Below are 15,418 nucleotides of genomic sequence, written 5' to 3'. Positions count from 1 at the left end.
TGAGTAAGGACTTGTCTGAATTGTGATACAGAAGGTGACCAACAGTAGTCATAAAGAAAGTACTATTACTACATCCATAGCAGATAACCATTTCTGCTTAGGTGTGAAAACTGATTTTAAAAGAAAACTATTTGGATCCCCATGCAATGAGAAACATCTCTGGGGATGGAGAGAGAAGATACATGAAGGATGTTGTTCCAATGGTGCTCAGATATTAATCCAGGCTGCCAGAAAAAACTACTCAGCCTTTAAAGGAAGGCAGAAGTGACTTGAGCGGAAAATCCTTACTGATTATTATTTCTCTCTTAATCTTGCAGCTGATTGCAATGCCGTTCTTAAAGCTCTACAGCCCATTTTTCAGGAGCAGGGAATGACAGAAACAGTTCATAACTGGGAAGACCATGGTTATTTAGCAACCTACATCAAAAAAAATGGCAGGTGAGTGGATTTTATCCCTGTAGATTATATTCCCACTGTCTTCCCTTACAATATTTATTTCTCCTCATGTTGGGTTTCCTGTGGTGTTGACAGGGCAAGCTGTTGCATATGAAGTAGCTAAAATAAAGCAAACTGTTTATAATCTGGAGTATGTCATCTTGCAGTTTGGATATCAGAACAGTTGAACTGACCAGTCTGGTCTGTACCACAGTGTGGTGCCTTGGTCTCAGGACCAGTCCTTCCAGATGCAGGACAGCTCAAGTCAGTTAAATGTATTTGTAATTCTTCTTGCCTCAAAATGTCTAAATATGTTCTAGTCTAACCTTAGCATGTGAATAATGAAACCTTTCTGTCCCTGTTTTGTTGTGTGTTCAAATGCTATATTCTATACTTCAAATTATCAAGCAGCTACTGAAGTAACTAACAGCATGATAAGGGTGATTGGTGTCATTAGTGACACACATTAAGCTCAGTCTGCTGGGGCAAACAGGTGAGAAAAACCACATTCACTTTATTTCCTGATACTGCTTTACAGTGTGAGGATTAGTTGATTATGGTTCCATTAGTCTGTGAATTTTATTGCACTTCATTTGTTTATAGTTGTTCAATTACTTCTTCTTCATGTCCATTGTGGCAGTTGCTGCTTTTGGTTTTTTTTTTTCTTTTGGTGGTTGGATTTGGGATTTGTGATTGATTTATTTTTTTTTTATCTCTACTTACTTTGTTCTCCAGGATTGAAATTAAGCTAAATAAGCTTTAATTTTTTGGCTATCTTCTGCTGGGTGTTCAATTAAGTAGCTCATTTGGCCACATTTGTAACATACGAGAACTGCTAAGGATTTTTAAGCTCTCTTTGTAATAAGAGAGAACAGGTATCTCTAGAAGGAAAATCATATCCTAGGTGTGTGTTTTGCCTGCTAGAATTTGTCTGTGTATTTACTGTGTTTGTACATATTTGTATGTACATCTTCATATCTATCTATTTTATATATATAAAATAGTTTAGAGAACTACACTGGCAAGCTCGGGACCCAAATTAAGATAACAAGTAAGCTGATGTGAGTCTAGTCTTATGTTTATCATTCCCAATTGTGCTCCATTAAGTGCTTGGTATAATTCAGTTAGCTTTTTCAATGTGGCACTGGCTTTTTCTGATTTAAATTATTTGTTTTCTATACTTGATGTACCTATAAAGCCTTGTTACTTATATCTTGGTTTTGTACAGCCTTGCTTATTCTGTCTTTGTTATGTGTGCTTTTGTATTCTTCCTAAATAATTCCAATTCTGGATAACCTTTTGTTTCTGAGGTCAGTGAAAAGATAGCAAAATTTACTACTCTGGTGCTATCCTTCCTCTATCCTTACTTGGTTAAGCTTCTAATTAATTCTCCTAAAAAGATAATATCCAGGATATACAACCTCTGAACAAATTAAAGATAAAATACTAAAAGTAAAAAAAGCCTTAGAAGATTTAAAGGTTGACTTTCTTTAACTACATGTACTTTATTTGCTTTCCTGTGTTTCCTTGAGTTTGAAAGTGACATGAGATGTGAATTCTCAAACTGGGTTTCCCCATTGCAAGGTCATCTGATCATTCCCCTTAAGAGGACAGCCCCTTCTAAAGGAACAGTGTCCAGAGTTAAAATTATCCATCTTTTGACGTGTTCCAGGAACTTTCTAGAGAACAGATTTTCATTGTATAACTTTTCCAGGAGGTAGTTGAACTGGCACATGGAAGCATCTCTGAGGAAAAAGGTCCTTATGAAACTCTAAATTTTAAAATATTTAACTTGATTTCTCTTACTGCACTGCCAACTGGAAATACTTACTGCTGCAAATTTCGTTGTCTTTGTCAACTGCTGGAGTATAATACTATTGAATGTGTGAAGGGAGAGAAGATGTCAAAGTTGATTTCTCTGTGTAGGAAGGGTAGGGAGTAATTAATGGGAGAGACAAACCAGTGCACTGGTGTACAGTGCTCTCATGGATACAGAAGAGTTGGTCAAGTTGCCAGTTTCCCTGGTAAAGCACAGACCACATATGAATAACCTTATTGCTCTGAGTATAGGCTTGGCAATGTATTGGAGAAATATAAATTAATGAAATCTACCTTTGTTCAGTTTTTGGTTGCTTCAGAACTGTCCTCATGTGGATAGCATCCTGTTCTCCTCACTTCCCCCCAGTGCCCTACCATGCTGTTTCCTGAAAGCCATGTGTAATAGATGAGCTTCAGCAATTGCTGAGCTCTGGGACACATTTCTAAGTGGGTTATTTCCTGTGTGTTTTGCTTTCATTAACCTTGTACTTTCCAGCATCGTGACACTTTGAATAGTCCAGCTTTTCACTATGCAGCTAAATGCAACCTTTTACACCAGAGAATGGTTCACAATATTCTTACTATGAGAGGGTGAAGAGGGGGAAAGTGGGCCTAGTGGGCTTCCTGTTGGGAAAGGGAAGGGTCTGTTTTGTTGGGGTGTGGTTCTGTGTACCCCTGGCCATTGTTTACCGTTGAGCTTCTAAGAGAAGCTATCCAGGAGAGCATGCTAAACATAATGAAGAACTGCAGTTTGGGATACAGCCTCAAAACTGAAGATTGAAGAACAAGAGTGCATGGAAGAACTGAATATTAATGAGATAACTCTTTGCAAATGAACAATTCTTTTTCTAATACAGTATTAAATGTAAATTAATAAAGTGGTTATTGCTTCCTCCTGGTGTATTCATTGCTGGCTGAGCTCCAGTGCACACTGTATTTATCTTCCTTGAAAATTGCCCTCTTTAACCAGCACCACTACAGACAGTAAGTTGTCCAGCTAAAGTACCTTCTGTGCTTTGCCAGCCCCATTGAACTGGTCTGGGGAATGCACGTGCAGGAGAACTTTGAGTTTTGGGACCTCAGCAATTTTGTTCCCTGTGGTTACAGAAACGGCGTATGCCTTTTTTTAACAGAAACATGCTGTTTAAGGTTGCCTTAATGTAGTTTGTTTGTATTTATTTGATGTTGTTTCAGTTAACTGAAACAAATGAAGATGTAAACCCATAAAACCTAATAGACTGGACAGTTAAACCCTGCAAAACAAACACATTTCATGAGTTGTAAGAATGAACTTATGAGCACATGGAGGTTTTGATACTAGCTAAAGAGGCTTTATTTTAATACTAGCACATTTGTCTGCTTTTTATCTTAGTGACTTCAAATGTCATACATTTGAAATGAACATAAAAATATTACCTGACACAACTAGGAAGAAATTAGCCAGCTCATGCAGATTTTTCCTCTTCCCTTCAAAACAGAAGTAGCTCATACTAAAAACTCAAAAAACTGTGATGAGGGGTAGGTATGTCATGAGCAGTTTCCTCTAAGGATGACTAGGTGTAACCTGTGACAAGTTCCAGAGGATGAAAGGTGCAGGAGTTGATGTTGAATGTGAGTAGGGGGGTCGTGAGTATGTGCACATAAACAGACTTTTAGCCAGCCAAACGTGACTGAGCCATTGCTAGACAAAGATACACAGCTGATGTAACAAGTTGGGCACTAATCTCTGGAAAAAAATATTTGAGGTGAGATAGTAATATATTGCTAAACAGTGTCTACACTGCAAAGTCTGCAGAGATAACCCCCACAGCCTGCAGTGTGCCCCGTGCTGGAGTGTTGAACTGTGGGCACTGCTCTTGACAAAACTTTTTCTCTGACAAAGATAGCACGTGAACATCCCCATGGAGGGCTTCGGTCGTGAAACGAATTGGAGCTGATTTGGGGATTAAGACATGCTTTCCTGTTGTCATTATGAAGCAACAGATCCCTGTTTTCCTTTGTCCAAAGCTAAGCAAGCAAAAGTCACATGTGGCAACTCTACCTGGTCCATTTACTTGGTGATTTACTCTAACAAAGGACCTAATTGAGGGAGGTCCAGCTGAAAACTTTTACTAATGGGGTTGTTGACACAAGACTCTGGAGTCGGGCAGGAAATGGGTCACTTGAGCCACTCAAGTTCTTGTCTGTAGTGGTGGGGATGGATACACCTCTCTGCTTTGCCATCCCCCTTGCTCAAAGCTGCTTGGGGAACAATTGTACATACAGGAGAGGAGCTCTGTGTCTGAGTTTTGGGGCCCCAGCAGTCTTGTTTTGCTGAATCTGTTTCCGGATCACTTTCAGAATGTTTTCAGGGTCCCATTAAGCAACATGCTTTTACTGAAGTGCCAGTTACCTCCCTTGGATAGGACAGTTAAGAGTTTGTTTTAAAAAAATGTGAAGTTTTTATTTCATTTAATGTATATAGTACTTTGTATAGAATCATAGTGCCCAGTATATTTTAAAAGATTGACAGGAGTTGTTAAAGTTAGGGCAAGGAGAAAAATCATTAAAATATAGTATTAAGAAGATACCAATTTCCAAGTACTAGCTTAAATATCATCACTGTTTTGAGAGCAAGTGTTTTTCTGTTACAGTGTTGTGGTGGGGGGAAACAGTTTTCCCCCCTGAAGTTTTAAAATGGTAAAACCCCAGGGGGTGGTGACCCTTAAGTTTTGAGGTTTTACCCAATGAGCACTTTTGCAAAATATAAACATATCACAAGCAGAGAGGAAGAGAAGGTTGTAGTTGTAGTTGTTGTAGAAGAAGTAGCCATGTTGTAAGACCACGAGGAGTGAGGGTAGGAGCCCCTGGGGGGCTCTGGCCCCCCCAGCCCCGGCTACAGGGGCGGCAGGGTCTTGGAACAGCGTTAGGCTCGGCTATGTATCTGTGGCTGAAAACTAAAGAAGTTTTCTCCACCGTGAGTGAGCAGACAGAGCAACAGCGGCGTCCAGAGATTGTGGCTAAGAGCCAAGAGATAACTGAAGAAGCAGCAACAAACATATAGCCAAGGAAGACACAGAGCTGTCTGAGAGAGCTGAGAGAGAGCCAGCAGCAGAGAGAGCACAGCTAAGCTCTACAGAGACGGAGTTGGGGTAAGAAACTGAACCAAAAACCCCAAACTCCTTTTGTGACCTTTCCTAAGTGGAAAGAATGGAGTCCTACTGAATGGAAGTCCTAAAACTGCAGCAGCACTGCAGAAAAGAGCTGAAAAACTCAAGCGTCCTGGAAAGCTGGACCGGGACAATTAAAGGAATGCAGAGGGGGTGACCTTGGCCCCCCCTTGCTGCTGCTGTCAAGCTAAGCTGGCAGCCTGAGACAGAGCACAGGAGCTCTGATAGAACTCTTGAGGCAAAGGCCTTCAGCTGAAAGCTGCCCAAGATGTTCTGACTCAGGGGTGAATCCCCTGAGGAAGGGACCTTCATGGGGGGTCTTACACCCCATGATATGACTGTGGTGACGTGAGTTTTGTCCCTGCTATGCAGTGCACGGAAGAGAAGACCCTCGCTTGAAGACAACGGGCCGAGGGGCTTGGATACCCCCTCGTGTGTACTGGCAGAGATCCAGATACAGCTGCTGCATGAGAAGAAGAGAACCTGCTGCCTTAGAGACATTGCTGCTCTGAAAGTGGAAAGGATCTTCCTTCTTCCCTCCTGGATTTTTATTGGGAGGGGAGAAGAGATTTGATCCATTGTAAATACTTATGTCTTGGTAGAGATAGCTAAGATTGTATATAATGTATTGTAGTATTTATTTGTACAGTCATTGTAATATATATTCCCTTTCCCTCCATTTTGAGTCTCATGTGGTGTCTGGAAAACCCATCTCACATTGGGTTGAGATGTGGGAGGGGGACTTGGACTAGGGAATTAGATTTTGGAGCTCTCAAACCATGACAACTGTGTACACCCACCAGGGTTTTTCTTTCCTCTGTGCATCTGTGCCCCCTCTTTTGTCAAATTCCACCTGGAAGATCTTCAAAAACCCACAAAACCTGAACCTTGAGTCATTGTTTCTGCAGTAGAAGACTGTCTTTTAGAAAAGCTTTGACCTCCTCTATACACATACCCATATTTAATTTCTGTTCTGTGTCTAAATTCTTGTTTAGAGAAGTATAATCCTACTGGTGTTTGACTTCACTGTTCACAACAGTGCAAGATATACCCAGTTGAATTTGGTTTGTATGTCAGATGATGACGAATATGTTAACACTGTGAAGGGAGGGGTGAGTGTGTTTACTTTTTTCTTTTCTGTGTTAGTCTTTTGCTAACCACTCTGTATGCTAGTCAGCATATTTTAAAGGAGCAGGATGAACATTCCTTAATTCTTTGTTTTAGGCTAAAATGTTGTAGTTTATTCATGTGGTTACCCAGAGTGTAAAAATGAGCTGAAGAATGGAAAGTAGTTGGTAGGAATCAGCAACAGTTTAGAACTGTTGTAGCTTTCATTTGTTTAATTTTCTTATTTTCTTATTTTATAAAAAGAGAATGGAATAATGGTGTAGTGAAAAAAAAAATGATTGCTTTGTTCCTTGAGGTCCCTAAGTGCTTTGTAATTAAGGTGAACACTTTAAAAAAAATGCTTTAAAGAAACAGTGTCGTGACTTTTAAAAAATTTTTATTATTTCCTGGTATAAGCAGATTTTCGTTTTCTTTCTCATTGAGTAGTTTGACAGTTGATGATGCTTTTACTAGCAAGCTATTTTTCAAATACTTGAATTATTTAGTGTGTTTTATAGAAAACTCAAAGTTAGTGCCAGCAGATAAAACTTTGATGGGTAAAGAGGAATTTGTAGGCACCTGTCTGTCTGTCCAGTTCTCTTCTTTGGGTAGGGTGCTCTTGGGAAGTCCTTTCTCAAATACATGGGATTGCAGTTTTTCTTACTCCTCAGTACAAGTAACTAACGTAGGACACACATTTTGGCTTAGAATATATTGGTCTTTCTACTTCTAGTTCTTTTTAATAAAGAGGACGCTCATCCAAAGCCTTTCTCTGTTTCAAACAGTTACTTTTTCATTTGTGCAGTTGGGAATTATTTGTTAACATCCGGTGTTCCCTGTTCAGGTGGTAAGACGGAGCACTCCAGACTCAGCACTCAACAGAAATTGTTGCTGTTGTTGACACTCGTTTGCATACAAGCACAAAAACCTTGAGCACTGCCTTAGAAGTGGCTCCTGTGCAGGAGCAGCAAGTGGAACCTTGTTACAGTAGGGGCTGCTTTTCAGAGGCAATTTCCTTGCCTAATGGAAACGAAGAAGATACCTCTTCACTGAGCTTTTTTCCTCACTACTTTTATAAAGTACATGCAAGCACACACCAAAAGTGTGGCAGTGTTTTATTTTAAAACAGGAATTATATTTTTCAGAAAGACAAGAGGAAGGAGGGGAGACTTTTGAGGAAAACTTCATTTTTCATATTTTTTCCCCTCCTTTGGATTCTAAAGTGGTCTTTGCTGTATTTTTATAGGTAGAAAATGGAAACAGTATTATCATTGTTCTTAAGAACCTCTTCCACATATTAAAAGAGCTGCTGCTGCTGCAAACCTGCATTCACATGCATTCTGCCAAACAGACAAATGTAATGTAACAAAAGCCAGCATAGCCTTTGCTCTCTGCTAATTGAAGCTAGTAAGTCTTTTGTGGGTTCAGCTTTGGCCTGCTGCTGCTGCCTTGATACTACTAGACTGGTAACTCCTGAGTATACTTGTACTGTTTGCTGCCTGTTTAAATCTTTACAGGCATTTTAGGTTACTTTTCAGCTAAGTGACTTACAACGAAGGTATAACCAATCTGAATCTGTATTACCTTTTGAGAATTTTGAATTTCATTCAGTTTTTTTTTACTACAAATTAACTGTCTGAGAATACCAACTAGACCCTTGGAACTTGAATCTTTGTCCCACTACACTGCTCCAGGCTGATGCCAGCCTTTTCATCTCTTATCCCCCTGCCCCAGATGTCGAGACCCTGCTATTCTGGTAGAGGGAACAATTTGATGAAATGAGTGATGGTTCTGCAGTGTTACTGTCTCTGTATTCTAATGCTGTCATCTCCCTTAATAAATCTGAAGTTCTGTGGCTGTGCTTTTTTAGAGCAACTCTCCCCTCTGCCTCTCCTTGCCTCTCACCCCAAAGCGGAGGCAGTAACATCCCTTACTGAGGAGCTCATGCCATCACAGGGGCAGCGAAGACCATGTCAGCTGTCAAATCTTATGACAAGTATGGAATTCTTGTAGGAAAGAATTTAAAAGAGAAGTTGAGTCATGGAGCAATCAATCTGTTGCTTGTTTGTGCCAACAGCAACTTGTGGAATATGGGAATAAACTGATAAAAGCTTTTGAACAGTGGAAATATTTCTGACACTGTGCCAGTTTTCAGGGAATTTAATAACAGTGCTGTCTCATGAACTGCATATACTCATTTGTGCCTGTAGTGCCACAGCTTGAGAGCCTGGAGCATGTCTAGGGACTTGACAAGAAATGTCCATTTTTGCTGTGAACGGTTGTGTCCAAAGTGTGCTGGACTGACCAGTGCTTCCATCTAGTGAGCTCTACTCTTTTGTCTTTTTCTCCTTTAGAAAAAAAACAGAAGATACTATCTCCTACAGTCTTGCAATAAAGCTGTTTGTTCTTACACTTATGCCTGTGGGGTTCTTTGTTGTGTGTTACACATCCCCAAATAAACCCTTTGACATGAAAATGATGTAAACAGACTCCTGGTAGGCTTTTGTGTTCCCTAACCAAAATCTCTTGTCAGAAGAGCACCCTGTGGGCAAGCTCTGGGGTTGGGGGAGGATCACTCGACGATGACATTCTGTGGGCACTGGGGTGAGGGAAACGCAGTGGGCAAGTACATGTTGTACAGAAACATCTTTCCCCCTGAAGGCAAGACCTGTGTGTACAGTCCTGAGGAAAGCCTCAGCCTCCCCAGACTCACCTTCTGAAGAGAAGAGGATGACAGTAGCTTCTCTGCCAACTGCAGACGCATCACGGCTACAGCTTGCTGCTGTTTTCATTCTTAAATTGCTTAATATGGTCATTTTACAGTTACCAAAAATTATGATTTTCACATAACACAGAATATCAGGGTTTTATCTCTGATTGCAGCTAAGGGCCAAGGTTTCCAGCACCACGGGAGAGGGTGTTCATAGTGAGGCTGACAGTTTGCAAAAGGAGTTCTGGAAGGGCCAAAAAAAGGTGGGAGTGGTGAGGAGCTGGAAAGTCATCTAAACTTTTTGTCATAGCAAGAGTTGGTTTGTGTTTTGCCTTTGAGGCTGAGTGGGATGATAAGAGCAGACAAGGAAAGAAAGGAGCATTCAGCCTTATCTGAAGTTTTTCTGTGTTGTACTGATGAACAACTATCCCTGGATACCCTTCTTTCTTTGCTCAGCTGTTTCTGTTCTCATCCCTTCCTCTGCTCTTTTTTTTCAGTGTATGTTTCCCCCTCCCTTCTTTTATGTAATCCTCTTGTGGCCTTGCTGTTTCTTTTGTCTTCTCCCTAGTATGGAAAGGATATTGCCTCTGCTACACTGTTTTTGTTTTCTTGTGTCCTTCCCCATTGTACTTAGCTCTTGTTTAGTTAGTTGCAAGTTCTCCAAGGTCCACTATTTGTTTACCTAACACTGAGCATGGAGAAGTCTTGGTCTTTGGTCTTTAAAAGCTTCTGTAGTATAAATGGTAGTAGTTTTGTCTGTCTTGCATCTGTATTCATCCATGAGAGTATGCTGCTGCAATTTCTTCGCCAGTCAAAGCCATGGTTTGCTCCAGCATGCCTATTGTTTTTCAGTCTCTCTAAATAGTTACCGTAAAGTTAAAAAAAACCAAAACACCCCAAACCAACACCCCCCATGCCCCTGGAAGTGAGAAGGAAATATATAGGGGAAAAAAAGTATCCAGTTGTTTTCTTAAGGCTTGATTTCAATTAAAAAGCCCAAACCAACGCAACACAGCTGTTCCACCAGGCGTTTACTTAGATAGCTGAGACTATTAGGCAGTGTATCTTCCTGTTGTACTATGGTGGTTGTGGCTTAGACACCTGTTTCACTGCCTTACTGCCTACAGATTTTATTAGTTGTGTAGTAATAGGCAAGTTCTTGAAACTTTTTTGCTACTTAGTGACTTGCAGACGAAGACTGGAGCTAGCACTGAAGCAGTTACAAATGCTGGAAAAAAACCCATTCATTTTGAATTTAATATAATTTTGTTTCAGATTTTCTTCCTTCACTCTGATTTTTGATAACAAATTTGTCATCACTGTCTCTCACTCTTTCTGTTGCAGTTTTGCCAATTTGAGAATTCACCCTCATGGATTAGTGTTGGTGGATCTGCAGAGCTACAATGATCATATTAAAGGAAGAGAGGAAGTTGATCAGGTATGAGTACTGCTTGTCTTACTAGACTTACCTAGCTGCATGGGAGACCCTTCTTCAAGTCTATCAAAATATATCTTGATAAAAGGTTTTGAAATATTAAAGTCAGTTCAAACCTGAATGCTTACAGATGAGGAACCGTAGCAGCTGTTGAAGTTGCATAAACGTGTCAGTGCATGCACACACACACACACACACTTTTTTGCATGTACTGGACCTTGTGTTCTTTGATGTAAAAGTTCTAAAGCTGTAACAGCTTTGGTTAGGGCTTGGTTCTCTTTAGGTACCCAGGGCAGTGAGGGAGAAGTGATGCTCAACCTGCAACCTGATGTATTGGTGTATGACGTTTTTTCCTTCTCTATTCTGAGAGATGTGGAGCCTCTATATTCAATCTTTTTCCCCATGGAGAAAAAGAACTTCATCTTCCCTTATAAGAAGGCTCCAGACATTGGATATTGCAAAGGAATAGGCCTCTGCTTTAGCAGGAATGGAACCTCAAACTTCTCATGTCCCCCTTCTGGCTCTGTTGTCCTAGGGAAAGCTAAATGCAGTGATGACAGCTGCTATAATATGCACATTCTTGCGAGTAACCAGGCTAAGGGGCCAGCGAGTTACTCATGGGCTTCTAGTGTTACATTTCAAAGCCTTTCAGTGCAGGTGCTACTTTTTATTGCCTTCCAGGTAGCCTAATTTAACAGATATTTTGCATTAAGTGATCACCTACAAATTCCACCTCTTATTTGCTGTTTTTTCCAGCTTCTAAACAAAGTAGAAGAAAGAATGAAAGAACTGTTTCATGGTAATATAAAAAGGGTGAAACGGTAAGTTTGTGCCTCTGCTTCTGTATGTGGCTTGTCTGCATAGTTACTAAAGATAATAAACACATTATGCTTTGCTGTACTGCAGTGAATAGCCTGGAGGATGAATTTATGCATAGTTTTTTTCTTCCCAATATTTTCAAATTGTTTTATTGCAGAATTGAAGGTATTAGGGGGGTTGTCATTTTGTTAAGCCTTCATCTTTGGTATTGTTACTTACAGGACAGGGATTTTTTTTTTTTATTTTTATTTTTATTTTTTTTAGTTTGATGCAGTGGTTGCATGAGATAATGTGAGAAAAGGCAACCAGGATGCAAGAGTAGACTGCTCTGGAAGGGCTGGGAGCCAAGGGTGTCAGGGGAGTAGGCCAAGGCATAAACTGTACCCTACAGGCCACATCCCACGGCTCATGGAGAAGGTGAACAGGACTGGTGATGGTGACCAGGATCAGAGCCAGTTCTGTGTCTGTCAGACTGGGATGTAGTACTGAGGCAGTTCTGACGGCAAACTGGGTGTAAAGGATTGGTGAAAGACCTGTGCAAGTGGGGACATGGACCACGAGCAAGGGTTAGAGCTAAAATGAAGCTCAGGCCTACCCTGGAGGACACCCTACCCTGACAAGATTTCCTACAGCTCTTTTACAAATCTGCATCTGCTATGCCTCATGGTGCTCATTGTGGGCTTGTGTGGCAAAAACCTTGGTGGAACCTGTGTGCTTATGGACTTGCCAAGAAGATAGAAATGTTTTGTAGCAAATATTTGTAATATAACTCATAACTGAACAATGGAGGCTTTGCAAGCCCTCTGTCAGTTTGGATTGCTTAAAGTCAAGGCTAAATATTAAACTTTAAGGATTCAAATCATGGCTCGTGACCTGCTGCTGAAATAACATTCATGCTGGAGGTGACTCACATTGTCTTTGTGGCTGTCTGGCAGCAACTGACACCTTGAAGCCAGGGAGCACTTAATGCAGGCATGCACTTGGTGGAAGGTGCAGTGGGTGCTTGAAGGAACAGAGAAGTGGAAATAAGTTAAGAAAACTAAAAAACAAGTGTAAAACCAACAAGATTCAGTAAAGCCAAGGAGCCTGCAAAATGGGAGAGCAGTTAAGCAGTCTGTAACAGTTCAATACTACAACAGAAAGTAATCTGAGACCACAAGTAAAGTGGTAGTGATTTGAAAAGTGATGTTATACCTTGAATATTGTTATTTCTCTTTAACAGTTGTGTGTAAAACAGAGAAGCGGTTATCTTGCTTTCCTTCAACCTGGTAAAGCCTCATAAGGTGCATAGTGTACTAACATAGATGATCTCATGTATGTCTTTATGGGGAAGAAGCTCTCTGAGGATGTTTTGATACTGAAATATGATATTGGGAGTTCGTGGAATCTCTGTGATAGGAATTTCTTAAAAATGGGTCAGGACATCATCTGCTTGAAGTGATCTAGATCAGTTGGTTACCTTTTAGTACAGGAAGATGAACCTCCTAGAACAGTGTATCTGGCATGGATCTTGTCACACACCCCTCAACATCTTTTTTCTTTTCTTTTAATTTGTTTTGCATCCTTTCAGTATTAGCTTCATGCATGCAGCTCCACTAGAAATAATGTAGCTGGAAAAATTTTTCCTACCTTTTTGTTGTTTTTAGGTAGTGAGTGGATGATCTTGCTCTCACCTGTGCTGCCATCTTGTGGCTCACTGAGGGTAGGAAGGATTTCTGAAACGTTTGTTGAGAATCACTAGTGAATTTAGAAGCAGCTTGTCTGTGTCTGGTCTTCTGCTACACCCTCCTTTGGAAGAAAACCCTTAACTCTTTGAAGTGTGTGTAGGAAATCTGATGAACCCCGTGCCTGCACATTTTGCCGAAATGCAATAGTTTTGATCGTTCAGAGTAATTTCAAATATAGTTTGTGTTTACAGGTGAAATACTGATTTGAACCAAGAACCAAAAAACCCCACAACACAAACAACAAAACAAAACAAAATCTATGCAGATGATTGAACCACTTTTAAAAAGTAATGCAGACTGTCAGCTGATATCAAGGACTGTGCTTATACAATACAGGGTGACCTAGCTCAGTTTGAAACACTGTAATAATTCACTTTTTGCGTTTCTCTACGTATTAAAATGTCTCTCAGTACAACTTGAGAAGGGTGAGATCCACTAATCTCAAAGAAATGAGGTTCTTAGCTGAGCTAAAGGTGGGAAGAGGTTTTGTCATGTTTTTTTATCTGCATTCTACTTTTGTATTGTATTTTATTTGTAGTTGAGCTGATTCTTCTAAAGAGGCTGATATGTTATGTAAATTCACATGCACATTGTAGAAGTTGTACATAAAGAAGAATCATTTATGTCATCTGTGCCTTAGCAAGTTATGTATATTTATTATGTATATTTATGGCTGATAGGCTTCTTCTGTCTGTTGAGTGTTAAATGTGGCAAGTTTTCTTAGATCTCTCTTGTAAATATTATTTATTTATTATGGTGAATCCACAGAATGTTTAAAGTGGACTTCTAAAAAGATGAACATGCCAAATGTTTTGTAATCTTTTTTCTTTCTATTTCTTTCTAGGTTGCCAGCCATTTTGAGAGGAGGTGTCATTGATAGATACTGGCCCACAGCTGATGGGCGCCTGGTGGAGTATGACATAGATGAAGTTGTTTATGATGAAGATTCACCTTTTCAGAATATTAAAATTCTACATTCAAAACAGTTTGGGAATATTCTTATCCTCAGTGGGGATGTTAGTAAGTATCATCTCATGTGAGGATCTTTTGCATGAAAATATTGGAATGCCATACCTGCTATGGCAATTTTAATAGATGACTAAGGGTCATTGTTCTGATGCTGGAAATTACATATGCTTGTACACATATATCTGTTGCTGTATATTAAGTATGTTAATCAGGAAGGCTGACCAGTGTAAAATGTAGAGTAAAAAATAAGATTTCTTTTCCCGAAGTTACTATCTTTGCTGTGGAAAGTGGCACAGCAGAATAGAAGACAATGTTCTCTAGCAGAGCTTGCTCTACTCCTTTCTTTCATGTGAGCTTTTTCCTGTTTGTTGCCAGTCCAGCCTCTTGAGAGTTTCTCTTTGACAGTAAAACAAGCTACTTTGTTGGTCTTCAAAACACAATGGAATTCTAAAGAAATATGAAGAAATAGGAGCTGGAGTGTGTGTGTGTATAATCCTGCTGTTGCTTTGATTCTCTGAGGGCATTACCTGGTCGGTGAGATCTAGGACAGCTGTATCTCAAACCATTTAGCTGCTTTGTTGTGAACATCTTTTGACTCTTCTTTAAAATGCCCAGCTGAACTTTTAAGTTAAACAACAGTGACCCAACCTTTAAGGGGTTTTGTATGTGGTACTTTGTGCCTGCTGATCTTTGTATTTTTGAAAGTGAACTTAGAAGAAGGTGGGCTACTGTTCTTTTAAGCTGGATAAGACTGCTGTTTACTAGAAATTCTAGGCAGCAAGGAGTATACTTTGTAAAATCTCTCAGTTCTTATGTTGAAAAGTAGTGACTGTGGTAAATGAAGAATGTTGCTGCCTAGGGATAGAATACCTAATTTCACTCTAATAGCAGAGTAATTAAGAAATTTAACTATAGCTTTTTGAAATAACTCTAACAATTCAATTAGCTTTCTGCAACTGTTGGGGACTTCTGTGCAGATGGCAGCTGAAAAGCATTGTTACAGAATACATTAGTAAGGTATTTTCTTATACAGATAGAATTGTGTTAGAAATCACAAAATTAGTTATTTCATACTTCTAGACAGAAATTTTCATCAGACTTTATTTTAATATGGAGATGAGGAATGTTGTCACAATATGCCTCAGAGAAAGGAAAGTGTACCATTGCTTGTTTACCTTCCATGGGATTTTAAAATACTGCTTTGTCTCATTTGGTTACCCTACACTTAGAAGCAAAGTGGTGATTGCCA

At 39.9% G+C, this 15,418-nt stretch overlaps 1 protein-coding gene across 1 annotated transcript in view; it reads left to right on the top strand.

The window, feature by feature from the left end:
• The first annotated feature begins 317 nt into the window (after positions 1 to 317).
• The window catches only part of SMS (spermine synthase), a 32,558-nt gene continuing 17,457 nt past the window's right edge, over positions 318 to 15,418 (top strand). The window contains exons 1-4 of the mRNA XM_008922346.2: positions 318 to 438; positions 10,564 to 10,657; positions 11,411 to 11,475; positions 14,045 to 14,220. Coding sequence (XP_008920594.1) covers positions 371 to 438; positions 10,564 to 10,657; positions 11,411 to 11,475; positions 14,045 to 14,220 — 403 coding nt within the window. The 5' untranslated portion in view covers positions 318 to 370. The remainder of the gene's footprint in view (positions 439 to 10,563; positions 10,658 to 11,410; positions 11,476 to 14,044; positions 14,221 to 15,418) is intronic.

Source organism: Manacus vitellinus, unplaced genomic scaffold (assembly GCF_001715985.3).
Source record: "Manacus vitellinus isolate BGI_N305 unplaced genomic scaffold, ASM171598v3 scaffold_7_pilon, whole genome shotgun sequence".
In the NCBI taxonomy this organism is placed as follows: Eukaryota; Metazoa; Chordata; class Aves; order Passeriformes; family Pipridae; genus Manacus; species Manacus vitellinus.
The sequence above is the reverse complement of the archived record's forward strand: the minus strand, read 5'-3'. Positions and strand labels throughout refer to the sequence as shown.